The sequence below is a fragment of the Primulina huaijiensis genome, chromosome 9 (genome assembly GCF_012295235.1).
Source record: "Primulina huaijiensis isolate GDHJ02 chromosome 9, ASM1229523v2, whole genome shotgun sequence".
In the NCBI taxonomy this organism is placed as follows: domain Eukaryota; kingdom Viridiplantae; phylum Streptophyta; class Magnoliopsida; order Lamiales; family Gesneriaceae; genus Primulina; species Primulina huaijiensis.
The window spans coordinates 22325868-22340629 of NC_133314.1; the positions used below are offsets into that span (position 1 = coordinate 22325868).

General features: G+C 33.3%; 3 protein-coding genes across 4 annotated transcripts; 2 read left to right on the top strand and 1 right to left on the bottom strand.

Annotated features, from left to right (window-relative positions):
* The first annotated feature begins 1986 nt into the window (after nt 1–1986).
* LOC140984901 (uncharacterized) lies at nt 1987–3024 on the top strand. The gene is made up of 2 exons (XM_073452585.1): nt 1987–2303; nt 2426–3024. The coding sequence occupies exons 1-2, from the start codon at nt 2063–2065 to the stop codon at nt 2761–2763; spliced, it is 579 nt and encodes a 192-aa protein (XP_073308686.1). The 5' UTR covers nt 1987–2062; the 3' UTR covers nt 2764–3024.
* A 1363-nt stretch (nt 3025–4387) lies between these two features.
* Nucleotides 4388–6767, bottom strand: LOC140984876 (heavy metal-associated isoprenylated plant protein 7-like). The gene is made up of 5 exons (XM_073452551.1): nt 6606–6767; nt 6206–6380; nt 5872–6071; nt 5008–5098; nt 4388–4886 (listed from the first exon to the last, which is right to left on the bottom strand). Exons 1-5 carry the CDS (start codon nt 6612–6614, stop codon nt 4552–4554), a joined length of 810 nt encoding a protein of 269 aa, XP_073308652.1. The 5' UTR covers nt 6615–6767; the 3' UTR covers nt 4388–4551.
* Nucleotides 6768–10943: 4176 nt separating this feature from the next.
* On the top strand, nt 10944–13967 carry LOC140984227 (uncharacterized). Of its 2 annotated transcripts, XM_073451490.1 has the most exons (5): nt 10944–11143; nt 11311–11395; nt 11691–12268; nt 12879–13297; nt 13387–13961. In XM_073451490.1, the coding sequence occupies exons 1-3, from the start codon at nt 11132–11134 to the stop codon at nt 12227–12229; spliced, it is 636 nt and encodes a 211-aa protein (XP_073307591.1). In that variant the 5' UTR covers nt 10944–11131; the 3' UTR covers nt 12230–12268; nt 12879–13297; nt 13387–13961. The 2 variants fall into 2 exon arrangements, with proteins under 2 accessions (XP_073307591.1, XP_073307590.1); XM_073451489.1 differs by having other exon boundaries at nt 11691–13297; nt 13387–13967.
* The last annotated feature ends 795 nt before the right edge of the window (nt 13968–14762 follow it).

Below are 14762 nucleotides of genomic sequence, written 5' to 3' on the forward strand. Positions count from 1 at the left end.
GAACTGCAGAGCTTCTAACAAGAAAATAATCATCAAAATCCCTGCAACGGCCTCTGAGTCATTTTCTAATGTTATATTTCGCATACTTTTAATTTTGTTTTATAAGTTTGTGAACAATCCACAAATTGTTGAGTGTGTTAATTCATGTATAACACAAGATTGTGCATAATCAACTAATTGTAGTCGAATATGCAGTAAATATAAGTAGTGGATGATCACCGAATTATAAGTACTAGGCGCATTATTCCTTTTGACTTATCGTGCTTGGTCCAACCCCACTATTGGACTATGTTAGGACGCCCCACTCTCCAATGTGAGTGGACGTTAGGGTGTGGGGCGTTCATATGTATAAACGCCCCTGTGTCAGTTTATTTTAAAAAAAAATTGCAAACCGTCGCTATTAGCGAGATTATATTTGATGACACGCAGGCCCCATGTGTTTTGAATTATTTTAATTATGACATTTAGCGACGGTTTTGAAAGCGACGGATTTTCACAAACCGTCGCTAAACGTTGTTACTTATTTAATGTTATTTAATGTATTGGTTTAAAATATCCTTTGGTGAATATAGCCGTTGCAAAATAGCCGTTGGAATATAGCCGTTACAAAGTAGCCGTTGGAATATAGCCGTTGCAAATTTGAATATAAATAGACACCTGGTACAAAGATGAAGGTGACGAACCCGCACAACCCGTCCAGGGCTCAAACCGAGGATTTCATGAATATCTCCGAACAAATTCCGAAATACGTGACACTCATGTGCATCACCAACTTCGTGCCGACTTAGTTGAACATATTTGGTCACAATACAACAACAATCCTTGAATTAGTATTTTGCATCTTCTGTTAAATTTAATTTATTTTTTTTTATTTTTATGCAAGTGTTATTTATTATTATATGTTGTACCGTTTTATTTTAGGTTTATAATAAATTTTTAATTTTAAGTAAATGACACTCATAAAATTAAATTATTTTACGTACTGAATATATAAAAACAAATTATTATTAATATAAAATAATAATAATTTAAATTTCTTAAAAAATTTGAAATTGAATTTATTTAATGTAAACTAAGAATAAGATGAATGAGTGGACAGCGGGACCTACAAATAATGAGTGTGAATGTTAAAATGAACGTGAGAGAATAAATTTGTTAATGTAATGTGTATGTGGCATGTGGATCCCATGATTTTTTATGAGGTGGTGGGTGCGGGTGCTCTTAGAAGTAGAACATGTAGAGGTCAAATGATCTTGTATTTTTATTATTATTTTTATATAAAAAAAACCAAAAACTATTTTGAACTTTATTGATAGTGAAAATTAAGCAAACTCCAACATGCATCAGAAAGAGAGAGGGAAAAAAAAAAAAAACAAATTCGAAAGTTCGATTAGAGGTCAGAGAAGTCACAAGGTTGATTATTGCATGTGTTTCACGGAAATGAAATTTTGAATTTAAAAACAATAATATATATAAAAAATTAATTTTCTCCATTACAGAAAGATAAATTATTTGTTGAGGTCAAGAAATTAGTTTAGAAAGCGTGGGTGGCGTTGCGCAGGCTGGCTTGACTCCAAGTCTAATGCTTGTTTACCAAAGGTAGCCAATAGTCATTGATGGATGCAAGCCTTCTTATTTTTAGTGCTTTCTTTGAGTGAGTTTTGCTGTTAAAACAGTGTGTACGTATGTGATAAAGTTAGGCTACCAACCCAAGCAGTTAGGCTTCCATTTCCCAACTTCCAATCTTTAGTTTCCTCTACGATTAAAAAATAATCAAGAAAAGTACAGTTGACTGAACCCTTTTACTTTAGACTCGAAATTTATTTCATGGACTAATATGTCCTTTGTGGATCTTTGTCTGATCACTTTTACCAGAACTTCAACCTTCATTATGGAGGATAGGACTGTAACTTCGCATGTTGGAAAATGGCATGTGAACCATGAACTTGACTCTTTCTTGTAGACTTATAAAAACCCAAGGTTGTAGCTTCAACTTCATCGTCACTTGATTCTCGTCTTCCCTTCAAAACAAAGTTAAATTCAATAAATAATTGTGAAGAAAATGGGACGACTTGTGGGAGGTCGTCTCACGTACATGAAGATGATTTTCTTGGCGTTTATTGCCATTATATGTGTTGAAACTCCGGTGGAAGCAAGAAATATGAAATCTGAGGTTGATGAATTGTTGGTTGATTTGGCAGGTTACGGGGAGGAGAAGCTCTCCACTGTTGTAATAAGCGGTACACTTCTTTGCCATGCTGGTGCAAACGACCAAATTTCCATCCATCCGAGTCCAGTCTCAGGTAGATATATATTTTTCTCGACTTTTGCAGCCCTTAAAGTGTTCTTCTTTTTTTTAAATGAGTGAAAATTTCCCACGCAGATGAGCTATAAGATTTAATTCCTTTTACATGTACATTTCCAGGTGCATCCATGGCCGTCTTCTGTGGCACAAATGGAAGGACAAAGAAATTATGGGAAAAAGGCACTACAGATAGCTTTGGAGAATTCATAATCGATCTTCCCTCGCATCTCCATGCAATCCCAAATTTGGAAAAGACATGCCTAGTCAAAATCCTTCATCTTCCAAAGAATTCTCCTTGCAGACAAGCCTTCACTGGTAAGCACAAAGGGATCGAGTTAAGATCCAGACGCGGGGGTGTTCGTACTTATACCACGAATAACATACATCTGATGGCCAAACCTTCTCACGAGCACATGAGAAATAGAGGCAAGAAAGAGCTAGTCATGCCTGCTTTGTGAAACATGAAGTATTTTGGGTTATTGCATGCATCTGGAGTAGATGGCGCATAGTCACGCTGAGTTGCAGGTTTCGATTGGGTTGATGAGTTGCAGGTTTTTAAATGCTGAAAAGACGTAGAGTGTAGTGCTGTACAGTCTAATGAATAAATTATTCAAAATTTTGAACAGATTTTATCAAAATGCATATACTTTTACGTTTAATATATAACTAACAAGAAGGTCCCTTGAAGTTGTGCACCTACACGGCCATTATCATTTCACAGCAACACATATATTTCAAAGCAAGGATCTCACTTGAATGGTAAAATACCCACATCTGGCAGGTTTGGGTTGCCTGAGTTATTCTCAATATTTTAAATAAATTGATGAAAAGTGAGACACGAATTATTATTAATTATATATACTTCTGTTTTTGGATTTTGTGCATGTGTTGGGCTATATTAATTTCAATTTTTTTAGTACAATTTGGGGAGAGCGATAGAACCTTCATCTATGGGTTACACGGATGAAACCACTAGTACCACTAGGCTACAAAGTCCGGTCTCATATTAATTTCAATTTACACCTCAAACTGACCACTCTCTCTTTTTGGACAATAAAAATGAGTTGTGCTTCCAAAACTCCCTCATCCTAAAGGGCTTGATTACTTTTCAAAATGATTTGGAATTGACTCCCTGATCATATTTCAAATAAAAATATTTATATATTTTCCAAAATCCATAAACATCCTAATAAAATAGTCATAACACTTGGAGTTTAGATTATAGTTTCAAATTTGTAAAAAAGAATTCTTGATTTTAGAGTGGAGAAGAATTATATCAGTCAAATATGTTAAAGTTGGGGTAGATATGCATGGCTAAAGGTGCACACCATATTTTTCCTTGAAAAACAATGGTTCGAATATGTCGAAAACATTCTTATTAATTTTCAATGAAAAATACAAAATAAGAAGGCGTGCTTATTATAAAAATCTCACTCTTCAGAATGCATCATTCTTAAAGGTAAATACTATTTCACATCTTTTAACTCGAAATGGACGTGGAGATTAAAAGTCTCTAATTTGAGCGAGTTATATCATATAGAGAGACAAATCCGATAAAGATATTTAATTCATATTATCTCTCTCTCTATATATATATAATATTAAACCAGAAAAAACGCGAAACATGTTGTTCAGTTTGCTTGGACAAACATATTAAAAAAAAGCATAATAATGAGTGGTCAGTGGTTGTTGAATCCCCACATTTTGATAATTAGGAATTCACTTTAATGTGAACTTGTGGGGGCATGCAATTAGTAACTTTTCAAGCACGTGTGTGCATGCCACGGCTTCAAAAAATTTTAAAATCTTTGCTACATAATGGCAATACAAACAACTTGTCGACAGGGGCCTGCGTACATGTTTAATGAGTGTCTTTAAAGTTTATATATGACACATAGCATCGATCTTCCAGCAAGAAAGACAAAAATCCCAATACGAATTGATACAAAAATCATTTAAAAAATTTGCATACAAAAGGTTAATCACCTTTAAACATCACGATACATGGATAATCATGTATACGCACAGGCCGTAACATGGAAAATTAGGACAAATACATCGAAGAGAAAGAGCACTTTCAGATTATTGTGCATGAAAGAAATCGAGAGATGAGACAATTATTTTGATGAAACAACTTGCAGATTGTATTCGAAAACGGCTACTTAACATAAATAATGCATAAGCATTCCAACAAATTGAATAACTGCATATCCACATGTAGTTAGCAGTCCTTCCAGACAACGCAGTTACATAACAGAGCAAGCATTTGGGTTCTCATCACTGAAAATTTGAGGCGCATAAGCATACTCCAAGTTATACTTTGGAGGCCAATACTCGTTCTTCTTGATGTCGGTTTTCTTATCGTCTTCTTCCTTGCTTTCCTCTACTTTTTTCTTGTCATCTTGTTTTTCATCCTTCTTCTCGTCTTCTTTTTTCTCTTCTTCCTTCTTCTCTTCATCCTTCACTACTGAGGCTTGTTTACCGGTTTTCTTGTACACATCATTCACTAGCTTATCTGGATCAAGAACGCCTTTCACAGTGACTTCATCATTTGCTATGTCTGTTGTCACCGATTCTACCCCTGTAGCACAAAACTGTATCAGTATATTTTTATGTTCTAAAAATCGATGAATATCTCATAATCTTTCCATCCGCCAATCGCGGGTAGAAACCGACTAAAAACTCTATTACTAGCTGCTTACCACGAATTTTTCCAATCCTCTTCTGCAATGCTTGAGCACATGCTTCACAGTGCATTCGAACTTTCAGCACGACGTTGATCACGGAAGGAGGCTACCAGGTTCAAAAGGAAACAGCCCAATTAGCTCAACAGCCATATATATGTATGGACATATATGATAAGTATCAATTTATTACATATCATGATTCCAAAAGACATAAACAACACACGATTTGATAAATGTGTTTCCAATTGCATGCATTTGAGAAAGAAGAACCAAATTAAATTCACCGCGTGATATGTTGTGATCAGTATTCAGTACGAGATATACTGCACTAAAACTGCAAGATAAAGCAGTAGTAGTCCTTAAGATGAAAAGAGGAAAAAAAACCCTCGTAAAGTACCTTAAATCACAGGTTTAATTAATAAATTTACTGTAGCTCAGGTCGTGAAACTGTCGGGTCAAATGCCAGCTTATTTGCAGGACCTGTACAGTATAAATACAGGGCCCATTTATTCGAATGGAGAATGACTCATCGTTAAATCGCATCGTGAAACGTGCCGGGTGATTTTGCTTTCCATCGTTACTAATTTCAGCTGAGCCGTGATTTTCATGGCAGCAATATATGTAACAGCAGTCACAAGTTGCACTGTGCTCACCGAAAGCTGCTGTCTACTGAATGCCACCAATCAATAATTTTATGCACTGTTCTAATTATCAAAGGTGGACGTGGTCCAGTTCTTTCAAACTACTCTTTTTCAGAAATTGATCACACCCGTTTTTATATATATAATAATGCGACATAAATTCAGGTTCTTAATTAATGTGAATAAATACTATCATAGCGTAATAATAAAGAGACGGGATCAAATAATAAAATAATACCTCTACTTTCTTTTCTTCTTTGGGTTCTGGCTTAGTTTCTTCCTTTTTACTTTCTTCCGGTGGTCTAGGTAATGGTGAAATGAGTTCCACTTTTCTCCCAGTTTTCTTTTGAATCCTTTGGCACACCTTAGACGGGTCCGCCGCATTGCCTTTCACCACCACTTTACTCGCCTTGCAATCCGCCGTAACGTCCTCCACTCCTGCGTGTTTTAAAATTAGTACAAATTCTTAACTCAGATAATAATTCTATATATATATATAATATAAAAATCAATGTAATCATAAAATTACAAAAAATGGCGAGAAAGACGGATCAATGGAGAGATTTAATGACCTTGAAATCCTTTGAGGGATCTAGTAACTTTCCGGGCACAAGCCTCACAATGCATGTCTACCTTAAGAATGATTTCTTGAGGCTCTTCATCTTTCTTCTTCGCTTCCTCCTTTTTATCTTCTTTCACTACTTCTTCTTTAATCTTCTCTTCCTTGTTTCCCTCCTCGTTCCTTTCCTTCATTTAGATCATATGGATCAGAAAATAAAATATATAAAAGAGCAAAGAAAGAATTAAGAAACCCTTGTTCCTTTAACTGATCACAAGAATTGCTGCGCGCATACTCAATAACACTGATGTGTATCTATGAATCAGATATAAACAAGCACAAAAGAGAGAAAAATATCGGTCTCCGACCAATGAACTGAAAGAGAAGGAAAATTTGAGGAAGAGGATACTCACTTCTCCCATCTCTTGTGAAATTCAGGGTTGGTCTATGGGTAGACAGAATTACTATTTGTTCAACAAAGAAATGGTGGCCATTTATCTTCTCTCCGTGTTTAAATTGTGGGCGTGTGTGTGAGTGAGGGACCGCAGACTGTTTGCTCAATGTGCTGTAATGTGTGTGAGGGACACCAAATTTATAGTGGTGACGCAGAAACTGAGACCCTGAAAATTAATGTGCGTATCAGAGTCAATATTCGGTAGATTTTGTCGCGTGAATCGGCTAATTGCGTCAACACCTAGTCTAAAAAAACAAAAAATAGAATGTATAAAGTTAATAGTATTAGTTTCAAAAAAAAAAGTTAATAGTATTTAAGATTTTGTATTTTAAAAAATCATGCATAATATTCTTACTATAAGGGTTATGTGTTTGGGTTTCTAAAACATAATGATAGAATGTGTTTATTTTTTTAAAAAAAAATTATATATTTAGCCTATTAATATTTTTTAAGAATTTTATATCTAAAATAATTCGATACAAACGTAAAATGTGTTGTGTCCCTCTATAAAAAAATGATTTCCAAGTTAAATGCCAAATAAAATGAAAGTTGAAAATATTTTTCAAAGAAATGCCAAATAACATTTTAGGATTTTCAAATAAACATTTGAAGAATGTTACTGGGATTTTTCATTTAATTGAATGAATAATATATATCATAAAACAATCAATCTGCCGAAATAATTAAAGTTTCCCATACAAACAAGATGGATAACTGACACTTTTACCTTTACATGAATGGAATCCCCGTCATTGCCTTCAAATTGTCATTTCCGAGTAGATCAATGCTGAAAGCTACTAAAGTCTTTACCTTTTCTCCTCACAAACATGTTTTCAAAGAGTTTTTTGTCCAAAAGATTAACATGCGCTCGAAAACCTCAATCAGACTTAAATAATTTATACAAAAACTCTTGTAAAATTATCTCATAAATCAATTTTATGATACTTCCAACCAGACCCGATTAATGAAAAACATTATTTTTTATATTAAAAATATTACTTTTCACAATAATTATGGATTAGATCGACCCGTCTCACATATATAAATACATGAAACCGTTTTACAAAAAAACCTAGGTAACAATGCATTAGTCTCAAATCGCATAGAAGATAAGGAAAATGCCCATAAAATTTTGTAAGTTAATGTTATTAAAGGATTACGTTCTAGAACAATCAAAATTCACTANAATAGTCAACGAAGTCTAATAATAATAATGTAATTTCTGGCCAGGCCCTAGTGAAATCCAACATCGGGTCCATTAAGATTTACGAAATAAAAGAGGATGAAAGCAAGTGGGGATCCCCAACTCAAATCACCCAATCAAAAGTTAACACGTATCGTTGTTATCTTCTTCCCTGTGCACCGAGAACCCGAAATCCATGAAAAAGGTTCGATAACCCAAAAAAGGGTAACGAGATAAAGGCAATGAGGTGAAAGTTTGAATGATGTTTTTGTTTTGGTGTCTTCAACTTGATCATTTTAAGAGAATTCCGAAATCTTCGTCACATGTGTTGCAGTGATATAAACTTCTTCTGGACTTCTTTTTTCATGTGTTTTGGCACCGAATTTCTCAAAATGATTATGTATTTGAAAATGTTACGTCAAAGGTATATGATTGGATACAACTTTAGGCTAATTAGCTAATTCACACCCAATTATTTTGCTGTGAATTAGTCTTTTTTTATTTATTATTTTAGGTTAATCAGTTAATGTTTTGCTGGTAGATAAATGTTTATGTATAAATGTTTCGGTATTTTTCTAAAATATTAATTTGATGTTATTCCATTCATATTTTCCCCAAAATATTTCTTATTATGATCGAAAATAAATTAGGTTTTGGCTAAAACAATTGGAAAAGGAAAATTTTCAGCACGAGGATTTTTTTAAATTACAATAAGGATTAGAATTTTTATTTTAACGTTGATTCGATCTCACTTCTCCCATACTAAAACACGTATAAGTTATAATTATAATTAGTTACTATGCACACGCGATGCGTGTTTGTATAATCTTTTTTATTATTATCGATAGACTAAAGTGAAATTTGATAAATTATGGAGGGATTAAATTGATATTTGAATTGTTGAAATAAAAATAAATAAAAATAAAAGTGTGTGTTGAAATTTTTAAAAAAAGTGTAATATTAATATCATATAAAGGTAAAATTGGAAAAAAAGTTGGTGTCATCTCTAGGTAAGTTATTATCATGTCCTCACACTTAATATAATAGTATAGTTATTGTAAAGAAGAACATATATGTCTTAAAATACAAAAATATTAAAAATAAAGATAGAATAATATGAAGACACTAAATAAGCACTACCATTCTTTTTTTCTTTTTTTTTTTTTTTTTTTTTTTTTTTNTAAGATTAACACAATTAAGTTGTTTTTTTTTAAAAAATAATACAATTAATTAAGTTGGTTGAAAAAAAGCGCATTTAGATGTAATTAATTATAAGAAGCACGATTATGATTCTTTTATCCGTATACTTTTGTTGTTGAAAAGTCAATTAATTCTTCTTGCTTTTATTCTTATGATCTTCTATTTGTTTAAACCCCCCACTCCACCCAACACCAATTTCCCCAAATATTTCACCCGTGGTGACACGAATATTTTAAAGTGTCAATCAATGGAAATTACTAGACTACGTAGCCACTTTAATATTTGAATTATGAGTAAATTTCTTGTGAGATGGTCTTTCAGTTCTATATTCGTGAGACATGTTAATCCGGTTCATAATTACATTGATAACAATATTTTTTGATATAAAAAATAATATATTTTCATGTATTGGGTCGGGTGGGAGATCCAACTCATAAAATTGATTCATGACAAGGTTTCATGGATTTTTTGTGTCGAATTATTCTTGTGCCTGGTCACATATATTTGTATTATAATAATAATAATAATAATACATACATACATACATACAATGTAAAATATATTGACTTTGTGTAATATTATTAAACTTTTAAAAATTAGTTTTGAGTGGGTAAATTTATGAACAATCATGCATGAACTGGAACTCGAATTGAAAAAAGTTCTTATTCGATTTTGAATATACTCGAGTCGATGAATCGAATAAATATATCAAGACACGTCATTTTCAAAAGCTCTTATACGGCCGCTCATGCAACCAAATAACACATATTTGCTTTGTTCCAAACTCCCAAACGAGCCGCCCTCTCATTTAATTTTTTGGGTTGGGTGAACAAATACAGATGAATAGTAATTTGGTCAATTTGTTTTTGTTTTTATTTATTTTTTTCAATTTAAGTCGGTCCAATTTTAGTTTTAGTATTGAATTTCTTCAATATTCTCCAATTTTACTTATTTTTCATTAAAAGTACTATCAATATGACATTGCACACTTAATCATCATGTTTTGCCTATTCGGGAAAATGACTAAAATTACAAAACCCTAAAATAACGAATTGGAAAGAAAATTTGAAAACATGGTAGATAAAAATCACAAAAGATAATCCACAAAAGACTGAATACACAACTTTTTTCATAATTATAATTAAATTGAAAGTAGGCACAATATATATATATATACACTTCCGTCACTACGAAGATTCATTAGAAACGTGCACGGTTCACCCAAACCTAACCTTTATGAAAAAACAAGAAAATGACCATTTCAATGAAACATGATTTAGTTAATGGAAACTAGGATGATTAGGTATATATATATATGTATACATATATATGTATACATATATATATATGTATATGTATATATATATACATATATATATATATATATATGGAAGCAATATTAGAAATATAATTTTATATTCTTGTTCCTGCTTAAACTTTCCTAACCTAAAATCGAATCTTGAAAAATCGACAAATTTGAGCAAGAGTTCGATTTGAATTACAGTTTGAAATCAAAAACAATTAATTTAACTCTTGATATTTCTTCTTGATCAAATTTAGAAACATGAATTGAGTTCGTTTATATCCGTTTTATTTTTCAATATTAGTAAAACTATTTCAAAGTTTGGAAGTTACTCTCCTTGTCAAAAAAAGAAAGAAAGTTGGGAATTACTCGTGGCCGGCTATTAAAAAATAACATGGAATTTATTTATATTCAAATTAAAATATCAAATTTGAGTTTGACTTAAATTTGATATTTTAATTTCAACAATATAATATTTGAATCGACCGTACGAATATATCTTTAGATAAATACGACCTTCAATTGGGAAAAAAACAAATCTTATGTCACGTCTTAGTCTTAGCTAGTATTTAAGTGTTTCAATGATTTCATAAAATTTAGAGTCAAATTGTAATAAGAAGATAGGTGAGTCTAACGTATGATTTGTCTCTAAGTTCTTGCTAATTACTTCTTCTTCCTAATTAAAACACATTAATGATCTCATCAATGTCTCTCCCATATTCACGTTTTCTTTCATTTTAGTTATTCTCAATAGTTGCGTGGAACCAGATTCGTCTCTCCAAGAAATCATTCACTCATCATGGCCGAAAAGGTACGAAAAAAGAAGAAGAAACCATGATTAATTAATATTTTCTGCCTCATGGTTTTGATTCTTTAATGATCTTTGAAGAAGATGAAGAATTTCGATATGTTTCCCATGTCCAATTTACGTTGTTTCTTGACAAGATTTGATTGCCCAAAAAATTATTTATTAAATAGGTGACTATCATGGTGCTCAATGTCGTTGATCTTCAATGTTCACGCTGCTACAAGAAGATCAAGAAAATTCTCTGCAAATTCCCCCGTGAGTTTTTGTATAGAATGATCATGCTTTATATATAATAACACAAAAACTCATGTTGAGAGTGATCTTTTAACCCGATTCGGTCTATTCAAAAATATTATTTTTTACGTCAAAAATATTATTTTTATTTGAAAATATGAACCGAGTCTATATCTCTAGAGTTACACAATGAATTACTCAATAATAATTATGTACAATTCAAATCAAATTATAATTCAGTCATCCGCACAATATCATATTATTTGGATTGGAAACTGAGTTGTATTATGTGATGTAAAAATTTTTGGGACGAGAGAAATTAGAGACCAAGTATATGATGAGAAAGCAAACACGGTCACCATCACGGTGGTGTGCTGTGATCCTGAGAAAATTCGGGACAAATTGTGCTGCAAGGGTCACAGGGTTATTAAAAGCATCGAAATCAAGGACCCTCCCAAACCCAAAGAGCCCGAGAAGCCCATAATCATCGTGGTTGAGAAGCCCGAGGAGCCCGAGGAGCCGAAACAAAGTGGGCCGCCTCAAGTGGAAAAGCCCCAGGAGACTCCGAAACCCGATCCACCAAAAATCCCAGACCCGCCTATGCAACCCGAACCAGTTGTGTTCCATGGACTGCCGCCGCTTTATCCCGTTCCGACTTGCTGTAGCCAATGCTACGCCGGTCATGATGGGGGGCCGTGTCAACGCGGGTACGGAGTGCCACCGCCGCCACGACCATGTTTTGAAGGTTATTATGGTTGCCAGTGTGGATACGGCTATGGAAGAGATTTCCACGATTTCAGCAGATGTGACTACTACCTGAGTGAAGAGAACCCATCATCTTGCTCCGTCATGTGACGCCATGAATCTTGATCGGTGAGGATGTGCTGAAATCAGGTTTCCACGTTTTTACTTTATATTTATGTCATAAAAAATAATTTTTTAAGATACTATTTTCTTGCGACATCGTTTGATAAATTCATTCTAATTACAATTTTTTAACCATCCATGGATGGCCACCTCAGAACAAGTAGATTTGGATTTAATCTGAAATTAATCTAAATATTAATTGAAACTCAAACTTAAAATGAACGGAGGATTTCAAATCGATTCATCAGACAAGACAAATAAATTATAATATAAGATTTAAAATCCTTGTATTTCAATGCAGCAATGTGTATGATATTTACCAACACAATCAATCGATGGTTCAATGGAAAGAAAGAAATAGAAAACATAATTCATATATATACAAATTCAAGATGGAAAGAGATATGGATCATTTTGCTCATGAGCATCTATTGATTTTCAACGAATTAGAGGAGGAGATTCCTCAGTGCTGCAACGCATGTGGGTTGCGCCTTGTGCTATCCAGCCCCTATTACTTGTGTGCCATTCAAGATTGCAGCTTTTACCTCCTCCAAGCTTGCCGACAAATTGTATCATTATTTCCTTCGTGGTCGTTATTGTACTTTTAGAAAAAAACTCTCTCGATTTGCTTGCAAAGCCACGCGATGATAATTGTGGGTGCGGTGATTGTGGGAAACTGTGCAAGAATTTCACCAACCATTGCCCCAAATATGAATTTGTTCTCCACCCTCAGTGTGGTTCTCCCGATGGTAGCTATGCGTAAGGAGGATTTGCTGCTGTGTGATGTTTGTGGGAGAGATCATGAGGGCTATTTCTTTTCATGTCACCGATGTGATTTTTGGATTCACCAAGATTGTGCCTTGTTACCCATCTTAGTGAAAGTCGAAGAGCATCACCACCATCTCTCCCTCTTCTATTCTGCTGCAGCCTTGTTAGGCCTCTTTATTGGAGATCTCGAATGTCTATTTTGTGGAGAAATGGCATAAAAAAGGTTTGGAGTTTATTATTGTTCGATATGTCACGTGGATTGCACAACATCAGATATGAAGGACTCGGGTAACTAAACTTACTTATATCTCAGAATCGTTTCAGATATATGAATATGTGGTAGAATTTATACACATTTATTATGACAAAAATTGCAGGTACAGTACTTCATCTGCCGACGATGTTAGACGATACATTTCCGAGTTTGATAATGCGTACAAGAGATGGCTATACAGGAGAGCAATTCTAAAGACCTGTTGGAAAAGTATCATGCTCATTCTTTGGCCTTGAGAGATGGCAGTACTGCAGTACTTGAATCAATCTGCAACGTATTCGTTGCGAGCTGTGTCATGACAGTCAAAGTTGCAAAAATGTGTAGCATTGTCAACAACTGAAGTGGCGCTCATTGCAGCAACTGAGACATGGAAAGAGTTGTTATGGGTGAAAGGATTTTTGGAGGAATTAAGTTTTGTGCAAGATCAATACAAGTTGTTATGTGACAGTCAGTGTGCAATTCGTCTTAGAAAGAATCCTTGAATGTGTTCAAGATCTAAGCATATTGATATTCGCTATCATTGAATACGTGATGTATTAGAGAAAAAATTTGTTAAAGCTTAAAATGATTCACATGGATGAAAATGGTTCTGATATGATGACCAACACATTGCCGAAATGGAAGTTGGAATACTGTAGAACTGTTGCAACTTTGATCGAATTCACAAAATGGGCTTGAGGAGGAGAGATGCTAAGTAATCAAGTAAACTTTGAATTTAAAGCGAGCTAAATTTGAATTCAAAAAAACCATTTTTGAATTATAAACACGTATTGATTTTTTTAAAAAATTATTATATTTGATTATGTATGCAATGATGTATAATTGATTGTTTTTTCCCTAAAATTCACATATAAATATCAGTTCATTCTTTATTTCAAAATAACACAAAAACACAAAATCCTCTCATCTACAATAATAAATATAGAAATAGGATAAATGACATAACTCTGACATTAATTGACACATGTCATTGAAATTCTCTTCAGACATATTATACTCATGCTTCATCTTTAATAACCTCGTCAAAACGGACAACAAAGATTGACCATACGAGTTTCCATCTCAGTTCTCCTTCTCGGCTAATTTGATCATCTCATACAATGATTTTACGTAGATGTTAGGACTTTCTGGAGCCTCGTCAACTTAGTTTGATGGTGGGAATTCTTAATCGAAGTTATCATTTTCATTTTCAAAATTTTCTTGAAAATTATTGTCAAGAGCAACATAATCCGTCAGGTGCAATCATTTGTGATTTGCTAACTACGTACAAAATATGTTACGAAGAAGACATAGCATCAAAATTAATATTTTTATATGACGAACGTACTTCTCTTCATGATAATACAAACAGTAATAATCAGATATAAATCCATATTGTCCTAATTGTACTTTAATTGTATCGTCGTGTAAAGAAGTTTTATTCAAACATTTTTACGGTTAATGTGCAACACACTTTGCCATTTAATAATCACTCTGGAT